General features: G+C 37.2%; 1 protein-coding gene across 11 annotated transcripts in view; it reads right to left on the bottom strand.

Annotated features, from left to right (window-relative positions):
• Window positions 1–15,118: 15,118 nt before the first annotated feature.
• ABCC9 (ATP binding cassette subfamily C member 9) overlaps window positions 15,119–25,426 on the bottom strand; it is a 154,938-nt gene continuing 144,630 nt past the window's right edge. For 9 of the 11 annotated variants that reach the window (XM_045873770.3, XM_045873768.3, XM_045873767.3 and 6 more), the window contains 3 exons: window positions 23,740–23,873; window positions 22,529–22,591; window positions 15,119–17,906 (listed from right to left, as the gene is read on the bottom strand). In XM_045873770.3, coding sequence (XP_045729726.1) covers window positions 17,769–17,906; window positions 22,529–22,591; window positions 23,740–23,873 — 335 coding nt within the window. In that variant the 3' untranslated portion in view covers window positions 15,119–17,768. Of the gene's footprint in view, window positions 17,907–21,643; window positions 21,820–22,528; window positions 22,592–23,739; window positions 23,874–25,426 lie in introns of all 11 variants that reach the window. The other 2 variants (XM_045873765.3, XM_054507155.2) reach the window with 1 other exon arrangement.

Here is a 25,426-nt window from a genome sequence, read left to right as displayed (position 1 = left end):
GACCCGCTCGTCTTTAAAAGGCTCCCTGCTCAGGAGAGAACTTATGAGTCCAAGTTCACTGACGTAAAGAGAATTTATTTTTTATTTTTATTTTGTAATCTGGGTAGATAACTGGGCTACTTAAGATTGAACAAAACCAGATACGGAGATCAGAAAACAGTTTTCCGAAGTGTTCAAGCTGTGTGCACACATTTATTTACATTAAATTTCCATCTAGTGGGGATGATACAGGTGGAAGATGTTTTGGAACCCACTGTAAGTGAAGGGTTTCTTCATCCAAAGCTAGTTCTCAGGGAATTAAGCGCGCGCGCACACACACACACACACACACACTCGCACGCAACGACCCCCCCTCCCCCCCAAAAAAGAAGAAAGAAAGAAAAAAGTCGAGGTCTCTTCCAGTGAGAAAGTTTACCCCAAAAAAGGGATAGCTGTCAACACTTTAGAACTCAAATGGCCATTCTTCAGTACTTGGTTACTTTCTGAAATGTTGCAGCTTCCTCATCTTGTCTCGATGATCTGAATGATAAAAAAGAACAATTGCGCACAAGAAAGGTTATATAGTAAATATCTTTCTATAGTTTTTTGAAGAGCCTCCAGCAAAGACAAATGTGCTTTCTCCCACAGGTCAGGCCTCCTGATTTGGCATTTGTGTTAATGGAAACTTTAATTCTTGGAAATTTCACGTATTTTCCAAGACTCAGGGCAGAAAGCGTATGGAGCATAAACAGTGTGTTCATTTAATTACCAAAAGACCTAAAATTAGTCTTTAATAAAGGCAATGAAGAATTTTTTCCCATTGTGGATAGATCTGCTTAACCCCTTTCAGCCAGGAAATGCAATCTGTTAGTGGCAGCTCTCATCTCTACTGATGTTAATATTTATAGTAATTTATGTAGTAGATTTACTCTATGTGTGTGGGGATGGATTTGTTTAGTTAATCCCCTCATTGTTCTATTTTACAACTGAGTTTAGTGTGCAACTTACTCCTTATTCTTTTAGCTCAGGGAGCATTCACTGAGCACATTTTCATCCTTTTCTGAAGCATTTGGTTGTTGTTTTTTTTTTTTTAGGTTTTTATATATAAAATCATAGTTGCTGTTCTGAAGAGGCAGACAGCTGTAGTAAGAGAAACAAGACTTTGATAATAAACTCCAATACAAGCAAGGATGTGATTAGAACGAGAAAGGGAAATACAACCACAGTGTCATAGAAATTCAAATGAGAGATATTAAGACAAAGACAATAAGGAAAGCTTCATGGATTAATTGACATCTGATCCAGTCTTCGGATCAGATATATTTGGGGTATGCAGAAAAGCAAAGAAAGGATGTTCCACAGAGAGGAAACATCAGGGACAAAATTGTGGAGTACTGACCAGAGTGGGCCACATTTTAGTCACAGCACTAAATGAATTAGCATTGATGAAGCAAGGTCAACAAGATAGCCAGACTGGACGCCTGAGTCCAGGGTTGCCGGGGCAGCAGCCTCTGTCACCACTCTTCTCAACACATGGGTTATTCATGTACTTGTCCCCTCCATCACTCACCCCCCATGAAACTGAGGGCTGCTGGAGGGCCAGGCTGGGGCTTCTTTATCTTTGTGTCCTAAGCCTCTGGCCTATCACAGCTCAAATGACAGAGGTGCTGAAAAATTACTCTGGAACCAATGCATGGAAAAAGTAAGGCTGAAAACCACGTCCGGGGACTTGAAAATAAATGCATAGATGCCTTAAATGTTCAACAAAGGAGTCGTGGCAGTTTTCAGTAGGTAGAGACAAGCCTTGGAAAGATTTGGATTAGAAAACAACACAGTAAGTCTGATTTAGTAGGACTGATCAGGAAGCAGGGGATATAATGGCTTTGGGAGTTGCATTTCTGAGTAGAGTTCCTTGGGCTCCAAAACTCTGTGATTGGCAGAAGGGGATACTGGAAACTATTATATTAATTAGAGAAGAAGTGAGCTCTGGGGCTAATAAGCAAATATATACAAAAGGAGTGTTACACAGAATCAGTAGTGGGAGAGGGAAAAATCAGAGCTGACTGTGGTATTTATCGTGACCAGGAAATACCGTTGACCCTTGAACAGCACAGGTTTGAACTGCGCGGGTCCACTTCTAGGTGGATTCTTTTCAATAAATACAGTACAGTACTGTAAATGTATTTTCTCTTCCTTGTGATTTTCTGGGTTTTTTTATTTTTTTTAATTTAAATTCAGTTAATTAACATAGAGTGTATTATTAGTTTCAGAGGTAAAGTTCAATGATGCATTAGTCTTATATAATATCCAGTGTTCATTACGTCACGTCCTTGTGATTTTCTTAATAATGTCTTCTTTTCTCTAGTTTACTTTATTGTAAGAATACAGTATATAATGCATATAACATACAAAATGCATGGTAACAGATTTGTTTATGTTATCCATGAGGTTTCCCGTCAAAGTCAAGTGATTAGTAAAGTTTTTAGGGGGAGTCAAAAGTTATACATGAATTTTCAACAGCAGGTGGGGTTGGTACTACTAACCCCCAAGTTGGTCAAGGGTCAACTGTATTTATTATTGATTGATATCCAGTTTCTCTCCCTTTTGATCTTCCTCTTCTCATATTATGGCCCAAATATGAACATTTAAATTTACCTTGAGAAATTTGTTAAGGAAATTAATTTTTTAAGAACACATTTACTACTTAGGGCTTCTTTATTGGTCTACTTGTTAAATCACTATTTTGCTATCATCCCCTAAAAGTTACAGGTGTTTTCTTAACTGTTCTATAATTTTCCTATTTGTTCTTTCAAGAGTAAAGACTACTTTGTGCACCACTCTTGAGGAGACCAGTAATAAATTTAGAACAGAGTTAACTTTTAAAATCTTATGATTTTCTTGACTATAAGACTTTAAGAATTCTGTTAGAATCTGTTCATGTTGCATACCAGAGAAATTTATGCAACTGGGAAACAATTCAAGGATATCTGTTCACTTTTAAGTCAACATCTGTTAGGTTCCTTTTAGACCCTATGAGCATTTTATTTGTGGATAAAGACATTTCTGCAATTCCTGTTCTCCTAAAAACAAAGTTTGTCAGGTGCCTTCAAACAAGTGGAGAAAGTATTAGGCTGATGCTTTTCCCAATTGTGTGCTGCTTTATCAAGTATAAATTAGTGTAGTCCTTGAAAGTACTCTCTAGATTAAGGGTGAAGTCCTGGCATTTAATGACCTTGCCTTTGGACTTCCTGAGCCATGTTAGATGTAAGAATTTGGAGAGTCTTCAAAATGACAATGGAAATGATTCATGTTAGCAGCCCAAATAACGGTTGGTCTATTTGCTTGGTATGCTGCTTTATTAGTGTCCTCATATAAACCACTTTGGAACATATTGCTTGGGAATCAGCTTAATAAAACTGTTACATAAACTAGTAATCAAAACAGCATGTTATAAACTCACTTTTTTTGAGTTATCATGAAATGGGAATGACAATACAACTCTTCTTATTTATCTGTTCCAGTGAGTTTAGAGAATATTTCTTTTTGAGATATGTATCTATTTATGTACAAAAAAACCTCACTGTCCTTGAAATTAGGCCACCCCGTTTCTTTAAGGATAACCATCAGCACCATTTGTGCAAAAGAATCCATTCAGCTTGCATGCTCAGCTCCTTAAACTTATGCCGGCTCACAGGTGTGGATCAGCAAGTCAGGAAGGGAGGCATTAATAACAATCACTACCTTTTAATGTACATCTAGGTGAACAAAACAAAGCCCCTGCACCAAGGCATTCTTGGGGAGGAAGCTCTGAGCAAGCAAGTAAACGAGTAATACATTATGTAGTTATCAATGGTGTCAAGATTTAGAAGGAAAATAAAGCAGAGGAGTCAGTATTGAAAGTAACTGGAGCCAGAAATTGGCAATTTTATATACAGTTTAGAAAAGGCCTGTTTAAAACTATGGACTCCGAGAAACAAACTGAGGGTTTTAGAGGGGAGGGGCGTGGGGGGATGGGTTAGCCCGGTGATGGGTATTAAAGAGGGCACATACTGCATGGAGCACTGGGTGTTATACGCCAACAATGAATCATGGATCACTACATCAAAGACTAATGATGTAATAATGTATAGTGACTAACATAATAAAAAAATAAATTAAAAAATAAAAATAAAAAAAAGAAAAGACCTCTTTAAGAGGTGGAATTTGAACAAAAGATTAGTCAGGTGATCAACGGGGGGGGAGGTGCGGTGGGGTGGGGGCAGAAGAGTGCTTCAGGCAGCTCAAGAGCAAATAAAATGGAAATGGTTTGGTGTATTCTAAGAACAGAACAAGATCAATATATCGAATGGAGAAGAGAAAAAGTAGACAAGTTGGGAAGAGTGGCAAGGGAATTCACTGATCTATCCAACTCTCCATTTACCCAAAGAATAGATAGAGTCTGCATATACTAAGCTCTGAAAAACATTGACCTAATCCTTGATAATGGCTACGCTGGGTTGTTTTTTTCCTTTTACACATGAGTCTATTAGAGTATAGCTAAATGACTTATCCAAAATCAAATACCTAGGAGATGAAAAGCTACAACAAACTCAAAACATCTAATCCCAAATCCTATGCTTTTCTCACTGGACAGTATCTCAGAGGGACGGTTGTTATTCCATTGTTCAGCTACATGAGAAACGCCTGGTATAATTATTTTATGCCCCTCCAGGCTTTTATTGAGTAAGGATAGAATAAGATATAAAATCTTTGGCCCCAAAATGAAAATATCTTTAATGAAAACTTTAAATACTTCTAATAAAAGTTCCCCTAGAGATTCTCTTGCTCAGTCAGGTATAGGAAACTTATAGAATTGTCCTGAGGACAAGATGACACAATCCCTATAAAGTGCTCAGTACTTACTGGCCTGTAGTAAGTACTTAATAAATGTTGGTTCTTTTTTTGTCATTTAAATTCAATGTAATAACATACAGTGTATTATTAGTTTCAGAGGTAGAATGTAGTGGCTCATCAGTTGTCGGTCCTTATTCATAGAGTGGACTGGTTTTGGTTGGGTGATGGTCCAAAAGACCTCAGAGCTGGGTGTGGAGGTGGGAAGGGGGAAAGGTATAGATCCACAGATTCCTTTAACTATTAGTTAACTATCTTTCCTAACCTAAGACTAAGGAGACATGACAATATCATTTTATAGACTTGAGAATTGTTTTTGAGACCTCATTGACCTTCAGAGTGCTAACTAACCAACACTTGTACTGGTATCTCAACTCTTGAATTGAATCAAGACACTGAGGACTGAAAAGAAGCCAGTTAAGACCCTGGTAGTAAAATAAAGACCTAGAAAGTCAACCTGTCTGTTTTACTCTACTAACGTCTCCAAGATAAAAGTGGTTTCTTCAGTCAAGTACAAAGTACTTGACTGAAGTGGTAATTATTTTCTGCCAGGAGAGCACAAAATGCTAGTACTAAATAAAGCTGGTGGGGTCTCTTCCAAGAGAAGATGAAGAATAGTGGCTGTCACTGTTCGTTTTTCCAGGCCTTGAAATTAATGCTTGGATATTCTTGTGCCAAAGAAAGGCAAGTTCACATGAGCCTGGGATCTTTCTTGCCATAGGACCTCTTCACAGGTTTTTCTGAAGGTCTTAGGGAAAGAGCAATTCCGAACAACGTCCTGATGTATTGCTAAACTTTCATGTCACAATGTTTTGAAAACTCAGTGACTCATATGGTACTTGGAAAAGAGAAATCTGACATTTTCCACAACTCTCTGTAGGGTGATTCCTTGTTGCCACCTTTCAAAAGTGCCAGTTGCGGAAGGGATTATAGAGGTTTAAAGTGATATTTAGACTCCATGATCATTGGCCAGGATTTTTTTTCCTGCTATTAAGTGACCTGGATTTTCCTTTAGGTAAAAATTATCTGTGCCAGGAAAGCTTTCACAAAGTCATTTTTCTAAACAGGTTCATATTAGATTTAAATATTTGGTATTTGTTACTAATTTAAAATGCCAAATTACCTTACTTATTGTTAGAATAAATGGGGTAATAATATGATCTTTCTGTAAACCTACAGAAGTTTATTGTGCAGTTGGGTCAATCTTTTAAAAAAAAAATTGAGGAACTGGGGAAGATGTATGAAATATGCCGTAACCCTTTGTTTAAGTTCACAGAGTTTTAGAGTTAGAAAGATGTGGGATCAGTTGCCCATTCTGCCACTTACTTAGTTGGTGGTTTTGGAAAACATACTTCATCACTCTGAGCCTGGTTCCCCTTCTGGAAAATGGACACTTTAACATCTACCTCTCATAGTTGTATAGATTAAATGAGGTGAGTATGTAAAGAATTTAGCACAGGCTGATACACTTAAAACACAATATTTTCGGGCGCCTGGGTGGCTCAGTTGGTTAAGTGACTGCCTTCGGCTCAGGTCATGATCCTGGAGTCCCGGGATCGAGTCCCGCATCGGGCTCCCTGCTTGGCAGGGAGTCTGCTTCTCCCTCTGACCCTCCTCCCTCTCATGCTCTCTGTCTCTCATTCTCTCTGTCTCAAATAAATAAATAAAATCTTTAAAAAAAAAAAAAACACAATATTTTCTAAAAAAAATTATAACTTTGATACAACCTCCTTAATTAGTGTTTAATTAACTTATCACTTGTTATTTGAATATTTTCTTTACCTGCTTTTGTTAGTATTTTCTGGCCAGTAGTCCATAACGATGGTGATAACAGGCATGTTCTTCTCCTTAGTGATTTTGAGAAAATGCTTCCAGAATATATAGTTTACATAGTTATCATTTTAAGGTAGTGTGCTCTTTCTACTTTTCTAGGTTTTTAAAATTAATAATGGATGGTGAATTACATAAAATGCCCTTTTAGCATATATCAAAGTTATCTTTTTGTTTTTTCCTTGGCCAATTAATATGGTAAATTAAAGCACTGGATTAAAAAATGTCAAATAGTTTTTACATTCCTGAGATAAACTGCATGTGGTCATGGTGATATATTATCTTAATATAAGGCTGAATTGTTTTTGCTAATATTTATTTAGGATTTTTGCATCAATATTTATAAGTGAGATTGGTCTGTATTATTCTGTCTGTTCTCTCTGCCTGGTTTTGGATGAAGGTTATGACTCTTTTTAATTTTAATTAATTTTTTTTTTTTAAAGATTTGTTTATATGAGAGAGAGAGAGCATGTGAGTGTGTGGCGGGGGGGGGGGGGGGTGGATGGTGGTGGGAGGAGCAGAGGGAGAGAATCCTCAAGCAGACTCTCTGTTGAGCGCCAAGCCCTGGGCTCCATACAAGGACCCTGAGATCATGACCTGAGCCAAAATCAAGAGCCGGATGCTTAACCGATGAAGCCAGCCAGGCGACCCTATTTTTTTTTTTCTTTTTTTGAGAGAAAGCTAGTGTGCAGGGGGAGGGGCAAAGGGAGAGGGAGAGAGAATCTTTTTTTTTTTATGTTATGTTAATCACCATACATTACATCATTAGTTTTTGATGTAGTGTTCCATGGTTCATTGTTTGCATATAACACCCAGTGCTCCATGCAGAACGTGTCCTCTTTAATACCCATCACCAGGCTAACCCATCCTCCCATCCCCCTCCCCTCTAGAACCCTCAGGTTGTTTTTCAGAGTCCATAGTCTCTCATGGTTTGTCTCCCCCTCCGATTCCCTCCCTTCATTCTTCCCCTCCTGCTATCTTCTTCTTCTTTTTTTTTTTTTTTTAATATATATTGTATTATTTGTTTCAGAGGTACAGGTCTGTGATTCAACAGTCTTGCACAATTTACAGCGCTCACCATAGCACATACCCTCCCCAATGTCTATCACCCAGCCACCCCATCCCTCCCACCCCCCACCACTCCAGCTACCCTCAGTTTGTTTCCTGAGATTAAGAATTCCTCATATCAGTGAGGTCATATGATACATGTCTTTCTCTGATTGACTTATTTCGCTCAGCATAATACCCTCCAGTTTCATCCACGTCATAGCAAATGGCAAGATTTCATTCTTTTTGATGGCTGCATAATATTCCATTGTGTATATATATATATATATATATATATATATATATATATATATATATATATACCACATCTTCTTTATCCATTCATCTGTCGATGGACATCTTCGCTCTTTCCACAGTTTGGCTATTGTGGACATTGTTGCTATAAACATCAGGGTGCACATACCCCTTCGGATCTTTGGGGTAAATACCCAGTAGTGCAATTGCTGGATCGTATGGTAGCTCTATTTTCAACTTTTTGAGGAACCTCCATACTGTTTTCCAGAGTGGCTGCACCAGCTTGCATTCCCACCAACAGTGTAGGAGGGTTCCCCCTTGGGAGAGAGAATCTTAAGCAGGATCCACGCCCAGCACAGAGCCCAGCGTTGGGCTTGATTTCGTGACCTGAGCTGAAATAAGGAGTCGGACACTTAACCTACTGAGCCCACCCAAGCATCCCAGGTTATAAGTCTTTGTAAAAAGAACTGATGCAGATTCTTTCTCTGTGGATTGGAATAGTTTAATTGGATAAGGATTAGCTCCTTAAAAGTGTAATAATTTTGAAATCATCTGAGTCTGAATTTTTTAAGGAATAGTTCTTGGCTCTTTAAATCCTCTTCACTCTGGGTTTTTCTTTTTCCCCTCTAAGACCCCTATTTCAGACCTTCTAATACTGTCCTTCATATCTTTTCATTATGCTTCATATTTTCTATCAGTTTGTTCTGTGCTGCATTCTGGATACATTCTAGATCTGTTTTCATTGGAAAGAAGTCTCATCATCTAAGCTTAATTGCTGTTTAACCTGTCCATTGAACTTTTAATTTTAATGGCTCTTTTCTTTTCTTTACTAGTTCCATTTGTCTATTCCAAATTAATCTTTTTCTCACCTTTTAAAAACCTGTACATACAACCATATAACTGCCACGTGGATCACAAATCAAGACATAAAATATGTCATCTATCACCCTAGGTTTCCTCCTGCGCCTTTGCAGACTAACTGCTCCCTCTCAGAGCTAACTCCGTTATGACTTCTTTTGTCTATTTTGCTTCTTGAGTTGGTGTACATGGGCTCCTACGGTAGGTACTCTTCAGCACCTGACTTCCTGTACTGATTTTGCATTTGTGAGGTTTGGTTACATTATTTTATATGTGAGTATTTCATTGTGTGAAGAAACCACCGTTTACTTGTCTATTCTCTTATTGATGGGCATTTGGGGTTTTTCAGACTATTATGAATAAAGCTGCTATATACATTTCTGTACAAGTCTTTTTGTGGACATAAACACTCATATCCCTTGGATACAAGCCCAGGAGTGAAATTGTTGAATCCTGGTATAGGCACATATTTAGGCTTAGAGAAACTGCCTGTTTTCCATACGGGTTGTGCCATTTACATTTCCTTCAGCGGGGCATGGGGAGGTCCAGCTTCACCAGAGCTTGCTATGGTCCGTCTTTGCAGTTTCAGTGATTTATTGTCAGTCTTTGTAGTTTTAACTGTTTTATTTGCATTCCTGGTGAAGAATGATGTTGAGCACATTTTTACATCCTTATTGGCAAACATACATATTTTTAAATCTCTTATAGATCGTTTTACTATTTCTGGTTCTTGTGCTAATATTCCTATTTGTTGTGTCTCTTGCTTCTCATCATGGTGGTTCATTTTCTCATGTGGTTCTAATTTTGAATGTGAATTAATTCTGTTGCTTTTTTTTCCCTTTTCAGGAGATCTAGGTTATACCCCAACAGACTGATTTTGCATTTGCCCTTTCCAGAACCCCAAGGATATCAATATTCTAGAGCCATTTTTGTATCATATCTCAGCTTGAGTATGTCATTTCACCATTGTAAAGTTGGAATCATATCAATTTTTTAAGAGGGAAAAAGTTTATTCTGTAACTTACAAAATAATCCCACATAATAATATTAAGATGTGGTATATGTAGTGGATTCTCAATACTGATATTTCATGTCAAAATGTGCTTTTCAAATTATAAAATTCCTCTCATCGCCATTTAATTGGAGTATCACAAAAACTCAGTGAAGCTGACAGAGTAGTTATCACGCCTTTTTGTTTTCCTTTTTGCAAATGAGGAAATGGAAACTCAGGTTTTAAATGATTAATCCAAGGCCACACATCCAATATGTGATAGAAACAAGACTAGAACTCAGGTCTTCTAATTCCTGGTCCAGTTTCTTTTTTCAATATATTCTCCATAGGCTAACATAATTATTCTTTATTATATATCACAGACCATGTAAAGCACTTATTTCCAAGAGAACTCAATGGATTCACTAACTGAATCATCAATCTAGTATAGTGCATGGCCAGGAGTGTGGGCCTTGGGGTCGGACTGCCTGAATCTCTGTTCCATTAAACCTTGGGCAAATTAGCCAATCTGAACCCCAATTATAAAATGGTGATAATGTTCGCCTCGTAGAATTTTTGTCAAGATTAAATGAGATTATACTTATAAGGCTCATATCTGCTCAATATGTTAGTTGTAATTATCCTTTCATCAAATTTTTTAATGAGATGGTTTATGCAATATGCATTCTACTGATATCTGAATTGATTTCACATTGCTCTTCTTTCCCCCAGGAATTTTGCTTCTCTCATGTTTTTTGATACAAGATGGTACTAGACATTACAGAAATTATATGATATTTAAATCATAAGTCATTATGTCATCTCTCTGCTTTATTGGCACACATAGTTAAGCTTTATTAAAATATTGTTTAAGCCAAGAATTTCTCATGAAATATTAGGCTTGCTAATTTTTTCCCTAAGTTTTTTGGCCAAAAGCCTAGATGCCTTGTGTTTCCAATATAATATTTTACTGTATTTAATATATGCTAGAAGTTCAGTCAAGTGGAAACAAAGAAAAGAAGCTCATTTCTTTTTCAGGTGAACTCTTGTACCCCAAATCACAGCATTTTGCCACCTCTTTTTTCCAGTTTGCCAATGACACAGCAAATTCAGTGCCTTGGCCAAGTGCTTGGCACTTGTAAGTGTCTGAGAGTGACAGGTCCCTGGGAGGAACTGGTGCCCTATCTGAGGTATGCTTATAATTGTCCTATGTATTGGGGATCCTAAAATGGGTGAGAGAGTGCAATTCTAAGTGGGTGTTACTGGTTGTTTTGAATGGGTGGTTGTGAGAAAGTGTCTAACAGGCTGTGAGTTATGCAGTCATTCCCACAGGGAAATAAAACTTGGGCTTAAAAAGTCAATATTTGGAGGTGATTACTTATGGCAGGAGATTTTGTTTTGTTTTCTTGTTTAAAAGAAAATTACATCCTACTTTGGACTTTGCCTTTCTCTGGAGCAAAGGTGGGACCATGTAAAGAATGTCCAAAGGGTTTAGTCAACAAGCTCACTCTACTGCTCATGTGATGGAAGAATGGTTCTCCCTCCCTTAATTTTTTATTTTCCAAAGAAAAATAATCAGTAGCCAGCTCAGTATCATCACTCTTTTTCTGAAATTACTGGTTGTGATTTTGGTTTGTATTCTTGCTTTCATGGCACTTTCCAGACTGTGTTACGTTTTCCTCGGCATTACTTTCAATTGGCTATATTATCTGGCCACAGCTTTTTAGGCCAGAAGTCAATCCTTGACCCAAAGTGAAGTAGTGAAAAGTTGTCCAGTCATGCATAAGATAGAAAGATGAGCTGCGCAAAATAGATTCCTTGCTTGATACTTTGAAGAGGACAATCTGAAAAGTGAAGATGGTTTCATCTAAGATATGAGTGGGTTAATCAAGGCTACATGCGAGGTGAGACAGAAGTGGATGGAAGGATAGAATGGCACAGAACGGTAGAAGGAAGCTGAGAAGCTTGAGATAGAGAGATGGAATTGAGGGAGTGGACTGTCCCCAGACAGGCTGTTAGACTTGGCCCAGCCTGCACTTGTCCTAGGACCTGATAATTCTGCTTTCCCTAGATTTTAAGGCAGATGTGTCCTTTCAGCAGCACCCCCATCTCTCCACTCCCATCCCCTGGTGCTTAAAGTGCCATCTCTGGAGACAGATCCATGATTTGGAGGTGATTCATTTAAATTCTAATCTCAGTTCTTTCCCTGTAGAAGTACAATAAAGATAGTTATTTCAGAAGATTTCATACTATTTTTAACATACCAGAAAGTTCTGTACTACCCTGACAAAAAATTTTGAATCACACCTGATTTACTCAAAGGTGAACACATAGCAGATATTCATAAAATTATTAATCCAGATGAAAAACCCAAGTTCATTTTCCTGTAGCATCCCTTAGTAAGGAGACAACCATCTTTCTTTCATAGATGCCCAACCCAGGTCACTACCTTTATGACAACAATTATCATCCCTTTGTTGAACTAAAAAGAGCCTGATCACTATAACCCATCAATATATTGCCATGATTATCTTAAAAAATGATAGAAAAAAACCACTGAATCTCCTCTCACTGGAAACACATTCTATGATCCATCTAGAAGTTAAATATCTTCCTAAAGTGGCATTAGGGCTAGAAGATACACTTAAAAATTACTGTGATTATAAGAATTTCTCTTTATGCCATCTATTGTGGGCACCTGTATTTGACTTTTCTATGCATTGTATTAATATGTGGTGAAAAGATTCATGCAGCTTTATTCTTTAAGACAGCAAGATAGGGGCGCCTGGGTGGCTCAGTTGGTTAAGCGACTGCCTTCGGCTCAGGTCATGATCCTGGAGTCCCGGGATCGAGTCCCGCATCGGGCTCCCTGCTCGGCGGGGAGCCTTCTTCTCCCTCTGACCCTCCTCCCTCTCATGCTCTCTGTCTCTCATTCTCTCTCTCTCAAATAAATAAATAAAATCTTTAAAAAAAAAAGACAGCAAGATAAAATGTGAACAGTTATGTGCACATGGGGGATGGCATGCACACTGGGTGAGGGTTTGAAGGATATGTTGTAACCTGTGAAAGATGCTTAATGGTACACATTAAGGGATTTAAACAATTGAGAATTCTGTTTATGTCTACATTCAAAGGCTTGATAAACATTTTGGATTTCTGAAAGAGATTAATTTTTTTTAATTGCTCTTTACTTAACTAACTAGTGTTGGAACAAAGCCCCAACTACTATGGGTCAAAGAGCAAATACCTAGATATGGAAGAGCTGGTCTAAATCCACTTGACTCTGATAATATTAAAGGTCAATAGTCCTTCACTTAACAATAACTGATAATGTGTATAAATAGTGCATAGCGTAGCTCTAAGAGAAAAACGGGAATGAAGTGGCATTAAGCAGTGTTATACTGTTGCTGTTTATGAACACATTACTTATTTTATGCAGTGGGTCGGTTAAGTGATAAAAATAATGCTCAGAAAACAAAGTTTTTACAAGACAAAACCAGAGAGGGAGACAAACCATAAGAGACTCTTAATCTCAGGAAACAAACTGAGGGTTGCTGGGGTTGTGGGGGATGGGAGGGATGAGGTGGCTGGGTGATGGACATTGGGGAGGGTATGTGCTATGGTGAGTGCTGTGAATTGTGTAAGACTGATGAATCACAGACCTGTACCCCTGAAACAAATAATACATTATATGTTAATTTTAAAAAATTTAAAAAAAGAAAACAAAGTTCTTTGTCATTAGTATGTAGTACATAACTGCAGATGATCTGTGATGGTTGGTGGCACAAAGGTCACAGAGGGCATTCTTCTTAGAGCCTACTAACTTCTTTAGCCAGGTATGACTCCCTTGATCTTTGTCAATTTAGAAAGAGGGCATTGGTAACCATAGTGTGAATGGCTAAGAGGAATTTGTTACTACCCATAGAAAAATAAATTATTTATTTTTAAAAGATTTTATTTATTTATTTGCGAGAGAGAGGGAGAGGGAGAGCACAAGCAGGGGTAGCTTGCTGAGCGAGGAGCCCAATGCAGGGCTTGATCCCACCACCCAGAGATTACTACCTGAGCCCAAGTCAGAAGTCAGATGCTTAACCGACTGAGCCACCCAGGCACCCCAAAAAAGAAATTACTTAAATCTTATATAGCAGATATACAGACTGAATATGTCAACCTTCACATATCAGCAATGATGACAACACCTGTAGAAAAAAAGGTGAAGGTGGAAAGGGGAATAATCATCAGATAACTTACCTTCTTTCCATATTGTGAGACATCAATAGTGAAACCTACCCAAAGTCCTCACATTTATGGACTGCAAACATTTGGAAATATGACTCTAAATTTAGCAGAATAATGTATAAATGATACGACAGCTAATTCAGATGTGGGGGGAAGAGGCTTTGCCTCTTTGCTGATCAAACCACAAAACAAAAGAAAACAGCATTCAGAACCCCAGTTTATATCGTCTAGGTAAGATTCGGTTCATTTACCTCTACGTTTCTTTTACGATGCAACTAAGGGGTTCACTCAGTGACACTGAGAGGCCCGTTTTAGCCATCTGGAAGAAGGTAATGCGAGGAAAGAGGCGGGAGCATGTGAAAATCACCTTCAGTATTCTGTGGTTCCATGTTATTTACGTGATGACTGAGGTAGACCAGTGATTCCAAACTTGGCTAGTTATGAATCTCATCTGGAGACACTCGCTAGAAATACAGCTCCAAGCCCTTTCATTGGAAAGTCTGAGCCAGGTGCACCTTACTAGTGCTCGAGAAAAACTGTTGGGAATGATGTGTATTTACTCAAGAAAAAAATAAACCTAAGTGACAGGACACATACTCTTGACTACTGTTTCTTATGCTAAGACACTAAGATAAGAAGATTGCATTTAACTTTAGATAATGGATCAATAATGGAATTATCATGGTACTGTAAATCACAGAAGTCCAAAAGAGTATAGAACAAAATAAGCAATAAAAGATATATTGGAAGCTAACTATAAAAATTGATCAACAAACCTTAGGGAAAAGTCCAGACATCCAGCTATTTAATTAGAGATGTCATAAAATTATTGACACAGCTGTTTCACTTAATGGAAACTTCCACATAGAACCTATATATAAAACTAGTGAAGTGCAGGACAAGTGGCAAATGTGAAACAAAACTGTCAAAACAGGGTATTATCTCAGCAATTGGTGTTGATTTATATCTGTTGATCATCCTAGTTGATACCCAATAAGTGAAAGAATAAGTGATAGAATAATAACCCTATTTAATCAAGCAAAGAGAAAGAGTAATTTATTATATAATACCAAGGCAGTATATTTTCACAGTAGAATCAACACAACACAAAAGTGCAGAGAATAACCCAGAGTTTTAGGCCCATGGCTAGTGGTGAGACTAATCAATGGGTCAATCAACTATACTTATTAGGGCCTACTGTGGGCTAGACACTTGTATTAAATGTAAAGGACATAAAGAATAAACAGACATGGTCCCAGATCTCAAATATCAGTTATGGGATCTCAAATACCAGTCTTCTGGTATCTAATCTAGAGCTAAGCTGACTTTTAAATGGATCACGAGTAGTAGCACAAGAATAGAGGATGCTCAGTCCTTCAAGAGAAATTTTTTAAAAACCTCGAAGTGATATCAGTAACCTTATATGAAACCTTATATAACCTTATATGAAAAATAAAATCATTTTCATATAAAGGTTTTTTTCATATAAATCTTTATGCATTTATGGCTTTTAACAAATATTAAGGAATTAAAATCTATAAAATGGATTTTGGTTAATTAAGTGTAAAATTGGTGGGTGTAAAATTTGATTTGGCTAAGGCTCATCTTTTATAGATACGTACCTATTTACTAAAAAATTATTTCAGGATGAGTCATTTCTATATTCAATAGATCATACATATAGCATAATAGATGATTAAACAATTTAAAAAGTCATTCCTGACTTTATTCAGTCAGTTCAGTTTTGTAAACTATTAAACACTCAAGTGACTAAAAGTTATGACAGAACTAGTGACCACTTGGGTGTCAGAATGAGAAATGTGATTCTCAGTTTAGGGTCATCAGCTATGCTGCTGTTGACATATATATTTACAAATATCATGAGGGGTTACTGTTACGGGTAAATCCCCATTTCTCTGTGAGAATGAGGAGTAAGTTGATAACCAGCACCATGCAAATGCAACCTTACAAAACATTTCCATGCCAGAAATACTTTGAGGAGATTGGTAGAATTTTTAGAAAATATTTTCAAGATTGATTTAATAGTTATTGATTGTTTTGTTTAGCTTTCAGGAAACATTAAGAGGATTTTTCTCAATGAGGTTTTAGATATACAACAAAGGGTGACAATTCAAGCTAAATGACACAGAACACATCTGTCCATCCTTATAGAACTTATCTTAGGTAAACATCAGGACTCTATATTTAGGTGAAGGCCCAGTCATATATGCCAGATAAACTAGTATTACAGATTTCCCAAGAGTGAGTACACAATACAATAAACTGAACATAAAAACTACAGAGAGGGGGCACAAATTCTCTTTTTCTATCAATCATAATTCTTCAAAATCTAACAATGCACGCGGTCTTCATATGAAAACCCATGATATTTATACTAGATGGGCAGAGAATTATAGTAGAAAGCTTTGGCTGCTTAGTATGACAATGCAGGTAACTTTTAGTATTTTAAAATTTATTAATTTATATTTAAACAAAACATAACACTAATATTCAATCCATATTTGATGCACTCTTAACATGTACATTAAAATTAGAATAACACTTTGATTCACTTTTTTACATGTGCATTAAAATTAGAGCAGTACCAAATGGATATACATGTGACACCACTGGGCAGAAATGTCAAAAAGAAATATACTCTTCCACCTTGAAAGACACTTGTTTCATATATACTTATATAGGCAAACGAGGCCACTTGCCTATGCTCCTGAATCTTGAAAATGTGGAATTTTAGGGCTCAGGATCATAACCACATTTAGTGGTGAATTAAACCATAGAGAGTTTTAGCTGGCCTGCCATGGAAGGACTGAATATATTTACTCTTTGAACTTTAGTCTGGAAAAAGCACATTATTCCTGATACCTTAGGAACTCTCTCCTGACTGAACAGGGAAAAATGGAACCTTGAGTATAATTTTTCAAATATCCAAACTTTTCCCATGATCTCTCTGATTAAGGCTTTGGCTTTCCAAAGCTACCATAAATGACTTCTTGGTAGCAGGAAACAATTTAGATGAGGAAAAGAGACTGTTAATGGAAGCATCAGTATTGCTACTAATGGTAATGAACACAGAGAATATTTTCATCCGGTAGATAATGGATTTGAGTGTTTTCTTTTCTCACTGATTAGAAAACCTGTCCTCTTATTTCTCTTCCAGTAACATCTGGGGACACCAACAAAACGGAAAACATATTCTTCCAAATAAGAGTATAACCATACTGAATACTCATGGTGACTTCTATGCCTGAGAGGTATTTACCAGCCTTAAAATTATGAGAAATTATAGCTGTTGACTTACCAGTTAAAGTAGCTTACATGTTTTCATACAGCCTGCTATTCTTAACCAACTGAGCCACCCAGGCGCCCCAGCCTGCTATTCTTAACGGTAAAGTGGCTTAATCATTAGACAGTCATCAGTAATGAACATATTAAGCAGTAAGATCTTGGAAAACAAACAAAAAAGAAATATCAACATAGGAAATACAATATTCATTGGTAAAGTGACACTGTAACTAATTACAAAGTCCCAAACACAACAAATATGCTTTACAAAAGTGTAAAAATTTAAGATGCCACTTTTTGAAGGTCAAGCTGATGATCCACTAAGTAGGTTATGACTGCATTATTTTAAATTCATGTATCAGTTTAAGACATCCCTTCACATGTCTGCACGGACAAAAGAAGCAAAAACTCCATCTTCCCTAGCCAAGAGGCTTTCTGGAGTGTCATATTCTAAAATATTTCCTCGCTTCATCACAATAACCAGGTCTGCCGTCAGAATAGTGTGAACCCGATGCTGCGAGTGAAAAAAAAAAAAATACATGTACTGGTTACAAATTTCATGAGCCAAAGCAATGGAATATGCATATCTCACTACTTATTTATCTTGAGGTGCTAGGAGGTACTAGAATAAAAGCACAGCCTCTTTTTCTGTCTTACTTAACATATCGTTATTTACATACTTTTAAATACTGGCGAGTGTGACTGGGTCTTGGATGGGCTGTGTTAAATTGAGTGTAGCTAATATAGTTTCAGCACTTTCATGGAAGTGTAAGGAGGCTAATTTTGTTTGTCAAATAATTAAATGATAAGAAGACCCATCGTGAACCAGTTGGGTTATAGTTTAGTCTAGACTAAAATTCTCTCTTGGGTAGAGTCAACTAATTCGTGGGCTAACACACAATTTGAAGAGCCTTGGAAGGTGGTTCGATTCTGGGAACACAATATGGGGAATTCCATTCTGGCATGCAGTATTAGAATGGGTTATCCAGGACTTCAGACAAGCCCACTCTTAGACTTTAGAGATTATTGTCACACACTTGTTCTCTCTTTTCTCCTGGCACCCTTTGGAGAGAAGCTTTGGGATTAGTAATTAATAATAACACAAGCTACCACTTATTGAGCATATATTATACATTAGGTGCTCCACACACATACTTGTTAATCATCAAAACATTCCTCAGATGTGGGTGTTTTCTCTCTCTGCTTTATGTGTGAGACCATTGTGGCTCATAGAGATAAAGCAAAAAAAGGAGATCACATAGATAATAAGTAGCAGAACCAGCATAAAATCAGGCTTATTAAGTTCAAAGCATGAGATATTTCCACCCTGCTATCAAATTGTTTTGTAGGGAGTATCTGCTACCTTCGAGGATTGCTCACCTGCCATTATTAGCATCATGGTTAAAAGAGCACAGGCTTTAAGGTTAGACTGGGTGTGTATTTTGCTTTCCCTACCCGTGTGGTTGTGCAATCCTGATCAGCAAACTCAACTTTTGTATGCCTCAAGTTCCACATCTATAAAATGATGGTAATAATCACCTGCCTCGCAGAATGGTGGTGAGGATCAAATGAGATAATCCATGTAAAAAGAATTCAGCACCTTGTCTGACACATACAAGCACATACTAAATGTCAGTTAAAATTATTTTTTGTTTTTAAAAATTTACAAGGGAAAAATCTGTGCCGTGGGCCTTTTTTACTTTTCTTGGTAAGATAGGTGCTGTGCAGTAGAAATATAATGTGGACTACAAATGTGAGACACATCTAATTTTAAATTTCTTAAAAGCCACTTTTTCAAGGCACAAATAAACAGGTGAAATCTATGTGAAGTTATATTAAATACAGTTGATTTTTTTTTAACATAAACTCCATGCCCAATGTGGGGCTTGAACTCATGACCTTGAGATGAAGAGTCGCATGCTCTACCAACTGAGCCAGCCAGGCACCCTATGAAATCCATTTTAATAATATATTTTAACCCAACATAGTCAAAATATTTCAATATATAACCAATATAAAAATTAATAATGGTATCTTTTACATTTTTCTATTAGTACCAGGTCTTTGAAATCTAGTGTGTATTTCACACTTACAACATGTCTTAATTTGGACTACCCACATTTCAGTGCTCAATAGCCATATGTGGTTCTGGGCTACCTACCATACTGGAGCTGGACTTTGTGGTCAAAACATCAGCATGCTGATGGGAGTGCCAAACTCAGAAATATCGTCTGTTTATCTGATACACAGTTTTCCAAAGTCCCTTCTCCTAACAACCCAGAGTCCAACCTAAAGCCATCCCTAGGGCCAAAGGCCTATCATCTGCCCTGGGCCATGTAGATGGGGTAGTCTCAATGCTTATGCTTTCAGAAAAGCAAACAGTCACAGCTAGGACAACTAGAGGAGAAAAGTAAGACATATATAGAGGATAATAAAGATGCCGGCTCAGAACATGTACCACTATTTCCAACCTCCATAGACAAACCTATCATTCACTGAATATTGGTAATGAATAATATGTATTTAGGAATTACCAAAATTTGCAGGATAATGTTTATTTATCTTTGAGAGAAGACCAGAGTCACTTGTGTACCCAGCATTTAGAAAAAAAATAAACTTAAGATTACTGAACTGTTTAATATCTGCTGTGTATTTTCCCTCCAAAAAAGATTAATTCTTCCATAACTGTATCAGGATGCTAAAAAAAGAATCTGGCCTCTAAATCCCTAAAGAGAACATTATAAACATTGCCTTATTATACTAAAATAATGTTTATTTAAGAAATAAAAATAAAAACATGGAAAAAATCTTGGCCAATAGAAAGAAATATATGTGGTGCTTATTCCATTAATCCAAATTACTTTTTGCCTGAGAAAGTGTGGTGTCAATTATAAGAGCATTGGTGCAATTTTTAAAATGCTCTAGAGAATTAATCTAATCAAGAGTGAAGGATAAAAATCACTTTCATAAATAAATGCCATGCACTATTTTGGTGCACGAAGGCTTCCTTTTAGAAGCCAGAGAAAGTTATCGTTTGGAGTTCTTTCACAACTTTCAGTGGTAGTTAACAAAATTAACAGAACAATTTTTAGCAGGGAAGAAAGAACAGTTACTGTTTAACGGAACTGAGAATCATTCTACAAGGGTTCTTCCACAGGTTGCTGGTGTCTCTCTCTGTTAAGAGCCTGGCAAGAGGAGTTGGTCCCACAGTAATTCATCCTACCCATGGCTTTCTGTGTCCCTGTGGGGGGGTATCCTAGTGGCCCCCTCCACTTCAGTGGTCTTGAAATGAAGAATGAGTGAAAGATACAGAAGTCTATGGAAAAGTATTCAGTGAATGTAGGTGGACAAGAAAGAGAACATAATTTTTTGGTTAAAAATACAAATTATGCTCAAGTAATCTTCCAGGTGTAAACTAAATGGGGCCACTCAACAATACCATGCTTCATGCAGAAGAGAGAAAAAACTAGTCTTTTGAGTATGCAAGGGTCTGCTTCCCCCCCTTTACCAGTCCGTTCTTTCTCCCCCACCTCCAAATATCTTCCTACCTTCTCCAGTGAGAAAATTCTTGAAAATATTAGAGAACTGTTTTTCAAGTTAGCCAGTTCTCTCACCCATTAAATCATTCACACTTTAGTATGAATGACTTAATCAGGAAACTCTCCTCCAGGGCAGAGTTCATTGGGAAAGTGAGAGAAAAGTGTTTTTTTCATTTAGACCCAGTGTACAGAAGGTGGGCCCTGATTTCCTGCCACTTTAAAAAACGCTGCACTTCAAAGGCTGCTCTTTTTCCATGCATCATTGACAAAAATGGAAGCATAAGCAAGCACTCCATACATAGCTCCCAGTATTCAACAGTTAAACCTAAATAATTCTGTAAATTAAAAAAATGCAATCTTCAGGGCAGGTAAGGAACATGTACAGTATTTTTAAGGACACTTACAATATATCCCCCAAAGAAGAGTGAAATTGGTCCTTACAACAGAGGTGAATCTGGTTCTTGGGTTTTTGTAAATACTATCTTTTGCATATATATATATATATATATATATATATGTATATATATACATATATATACATATATATATTAGAAAATTATGCATGCGCCTCATTCAGAATTGAACATAACTGAATCAGCTGGTTAAGCTGATTTATGTGAGAACACTCTGTAGGTAGCTCTCTCCCCACCCACCCCCTTTAATCACTGCATTAGCCCTGCCTGGCTGAGAGGGATGCCCTTAAGATAACTACCAGAGGATGGAACAGTTGGCAGGGTAGCTGATGATGGTCTACTTGTTGGTCATCACCAAAGTGGAAAAGAGGCCATTCTTGTGGGCGAGCAAGTTTGGAACAGTATCACACTCCACTAAAATACCCTCAGAGAAGACTAAAATAAGACCTGCATCCAAAATAGAAGAAACACGGTGCTGGAGAGAAAAGAGAAATGGAAAGACAAGAATCAGCAAGAGGGAAAATGTCCAGGTGATTCGATCAAAAAAGTTCTTGTTAAACATTAAGCCTAAATGTGAGCAAGAATCCATCCACCTGCAAAGAGGAAGAAGAAAACCATGGCCTACTGTAAGTTAAGCTATTACAATTACAAAGATTTGGGCAATTCTTCAATTGGATTGGTGCTCAGAGAAAGTATCTACCTCAGCTGTGATGTATCTCATTACCTTCTTTTTTTAAACAGGTGAATAGGAACAGAAATTAAGTGTAAGCGGTAGCAGAATTGGTAGTCACGTAGAAGAATTTTGCTTCTGAAACTGCTCATCGGATGATTAGATTATTGAAAAGAGAATTATCCCATATGAACTACCATCTGTATCTGGTGAAAAAAAAAAAAACACGCAGGCATTCCTGCTGGAATCCTTAGATTTAAGATATCCCATCACTGTAAATTAGGGGAGCTAGGTAGAACAGTTTGGGGAAAAAAAAAAACAATATAAAGGCTTTCAGAGCATAGCTGTGTTTTGTTGTTGTTGTTTTGGTTTTTTGTTTTGCACAGATACAGAAACATTGGCAGAGAAATACATAATTCAAGATACATATACTTGAATTGCCCCAAAATAAAGATTATTGAATCTTGGAACAAAAACCAAAGAGGAGTAAATCAACACTGTCTCCAATACTTACAGCTATTGTAACAACGGTGCGGTCTGCAAAAGCCGTCATTACCACTTTCTGCAAAATGTTTTCCTGCCAAAAAATCAATAAATTAAGTCTGAATTTTCTCTGGAGTCCTTTTTCTCTCCATACTATTTTGTCCCCGAGAGCAAAGACCGCCCCGCGCCCCGCCCCCAGGCCCAATCCCTGCTGAGAACTCCCAGCTCCTGTCTTCTCTGGAGCAGTCCCCACAGCAAGCTTCTGCTGGGCTCCTAAGGCTCCATATGCTCCATTCTCCCTTTCTCTCCCATCTCTACTGAGGCTGTATTATAATAACCTTTATTGTAAATTGTAAATATTGTAAATCCTTAGCAATTAATACTAATTTTGATGTAGTTATGTATCTAGTGAACTGGCTTAATTAGAAACTATTTATTACTTTAAATTATGTTAACTTTGAGAAGGATTTATAACTTTGTATAACTGATTAGTCTTAACAGAAAAAAATGATGTCAATTAGCATTTCCATATATAATGGGCTGTTAATAATCTTGAAACTGTTTCAGCTTTTTGGATATTTTTTACCCAATCTGGAGTGTGCGGCAAGAAAATACCATGTTTGTGGATGTTTTTTATTTTTGTCCTTTCTGATGCCAAACTTTTAATATCAAGTTAACTTGTATAAGAACAACATTAATTGCTCACGCTTACAGTTTGTGGCTTAATGTGACATTTTCTCCACTTAATCATAGCCTTCTAGACAGATCCTTCAGTTTTAAATAATTTCTTTCAAAAGGCAAAGTTTCTGGCTCGTTACCATGAACACACTGAGAAGATCATTATTAATTCTAGTGAATCCTTCTTCAAATTGCTTTAGAAAATAATGATTGATTTTGGTTAGCAATAAGATTTGCATACTTCATTTTATAACTTCCATGGCTCAAGACTTGAACGCTTGAACACAGTATAGGACTCTTGTCAACTGAGCACTGGAATTATACTGTTTTAAGAATTTATCAAAAAGTGATGGCCAATTTATTTTATGTTGACTGGCAGTAGACTGTCATGTCTCCTTTATTTTAATTCTCAGTGTGCTATCATCAGTTGATTAAAGAGATGAATGAGAAGGCACTGGAACAACAGTACTGAGGACTTTGAACCCAAGCGGGAAAAACTAAGTTGTCATTTTCACGTGCATTTCCCCAGATCTTCAATTTAAGAAGTACAGATGACGCACTCACCGTGGCCATGTCAATGGAAGCCGTGGCTTCGTCCATGATGAGAATGCTGCTCTTGCGGACAAAGGCCCTAGCAAGGCAGAACAGCTGTCTCTGTCCAACACTGAAGTTCTCCCCACCTTCAGTGACAACTGCATCTACATCAGAGAGAGAAGCAAGGATTTCACCGAAATGCTACTAACTTTTTCCTTGAGCAAAGTAGGGAAAAATGGGAATGTCCCACAAGAGGATACTGGATCTCACTGTTTGCAAACATTTCATACTGGAGAGGCAAAGAGGAATTTTACTTTGGGAAAATGAAGATGATCCTGGGCCATCCTATTTTTGACAAAAGGTGGTAAATTACCTCCTTATACAGGATATAAAATACTGGTAAGGCATTTTGAAAACTGGAAGACCCTAGAGGTTATTTAGTTATTTAATATAATTATCTAAGGAGATTATTTAACATAGTTATCTGAGGCCCAGAGAAATGAAGTGGCTTGCCCATGATCACAGAGCTAATTTGCAGTAGAGCTTGATAAGAAACAGAACATTCTTGACTCCAATGTCCATTCTCTTTTTATTATACCATCCCACTGGACTGTAAGTTCCACATGGCTAAAGACTGGATTTATTTTTGTTCATCAGTGTATCCTCAGCACTTGGTATCTGACATAGCAGCTGAATAAAACCTTGTTGGATAGATAAACGACTGTTAGATCCTCATTATCATTTTCTTTTTCTTTTTTGGTTTCCATCCACATTTCATAAACTGTCCTCTTGTGAGTTTAAGATAAATTCTGTTCTCAAAACATCTCTTTTATTAGAATTCAAACACATCCTAGTAGAGTCCTAGGGATAAATTTCTATTTTCTGTTTTCTCATTGCATCAGATTCTTGTAATTTTTCATGCTTGGGGGCTATGCCTTTATTCTCTAAATTTTAATTTACATAATAAATAAGGAGGGTGCAAGAGATGATGGATGTTTTTCACCAGAATTGGCCTGAACCAGATCTTTATCAAGCAACTGATGTAATCTTTATGAAGACAATGAACATAAACAACATTCAATTACATAGTGTAAATATAATCCCCTGTTGCTTACACTGTACCATAACCCTTGAACATTATGCCCATGATTCAAAACAGGTGCATACATCTTTTGCGTGAAGGAAGAGGACTACAAAGTCATTAATTGCCTGTATTCCCAAGTACTAAAGGTGTGAGTGTCTCTAAATATCACAGGAGAAGGGTCTATATGCAGTATCAATTTCTCAAGTAGACTTGCTTGGCTCGCCATGAGAGACATCAAAATTATGATGGGAAAGTTCATCCAGATCCCTGGAATTGCTCCCATAGTCTAACACTGGCAAGGTCAATAAAACTATCTTTAAAGACATGCTATCTCAATTTCTGTTTGTGGGAGGCCTTTCCCTTGGGACTTAATTAAAATCATAAAAGGTATTATTTTTGAGTAGGTCCTCCTTCCCAAATAAACATGTTTTATTTTGTGGGCTGATTTTTTTTCTAGATGCCAAAACAACACAATCAACATGGCAGCTACATATTATGTATTAAAATTAGAATATCAACCAACTCTTATCTTTCTGACTGCTTTCTTAAATGAGTTCAGATTTTAAGGTGTTACGGAACCTGGACTGGATCGCCTGACAGAAGAACCAAGCGGCACTCGGAGATCTTGGAGGA

This window comes from Mirounga angustirostris, unplaced genomic scaffold (assembly GCF_029215605.1).
Source record: "Mirounga angustirostris isolate CCGP_5_RB_7025 unplaced genomic scaffold, mMirAng1.0.hap1 SCAF_5, whole genome shotgun sequence".
NCBI classification, from domain to species: domain Eukaryota; kingdom Metazoa; phylum Chordata; class Mammalia; order Carnivora; family Phocidae; genus Mirounga; species Mirounga angustirostris.
This window is presented reverse-complemented; position numbering and strand designations above follow the sequence as displayed.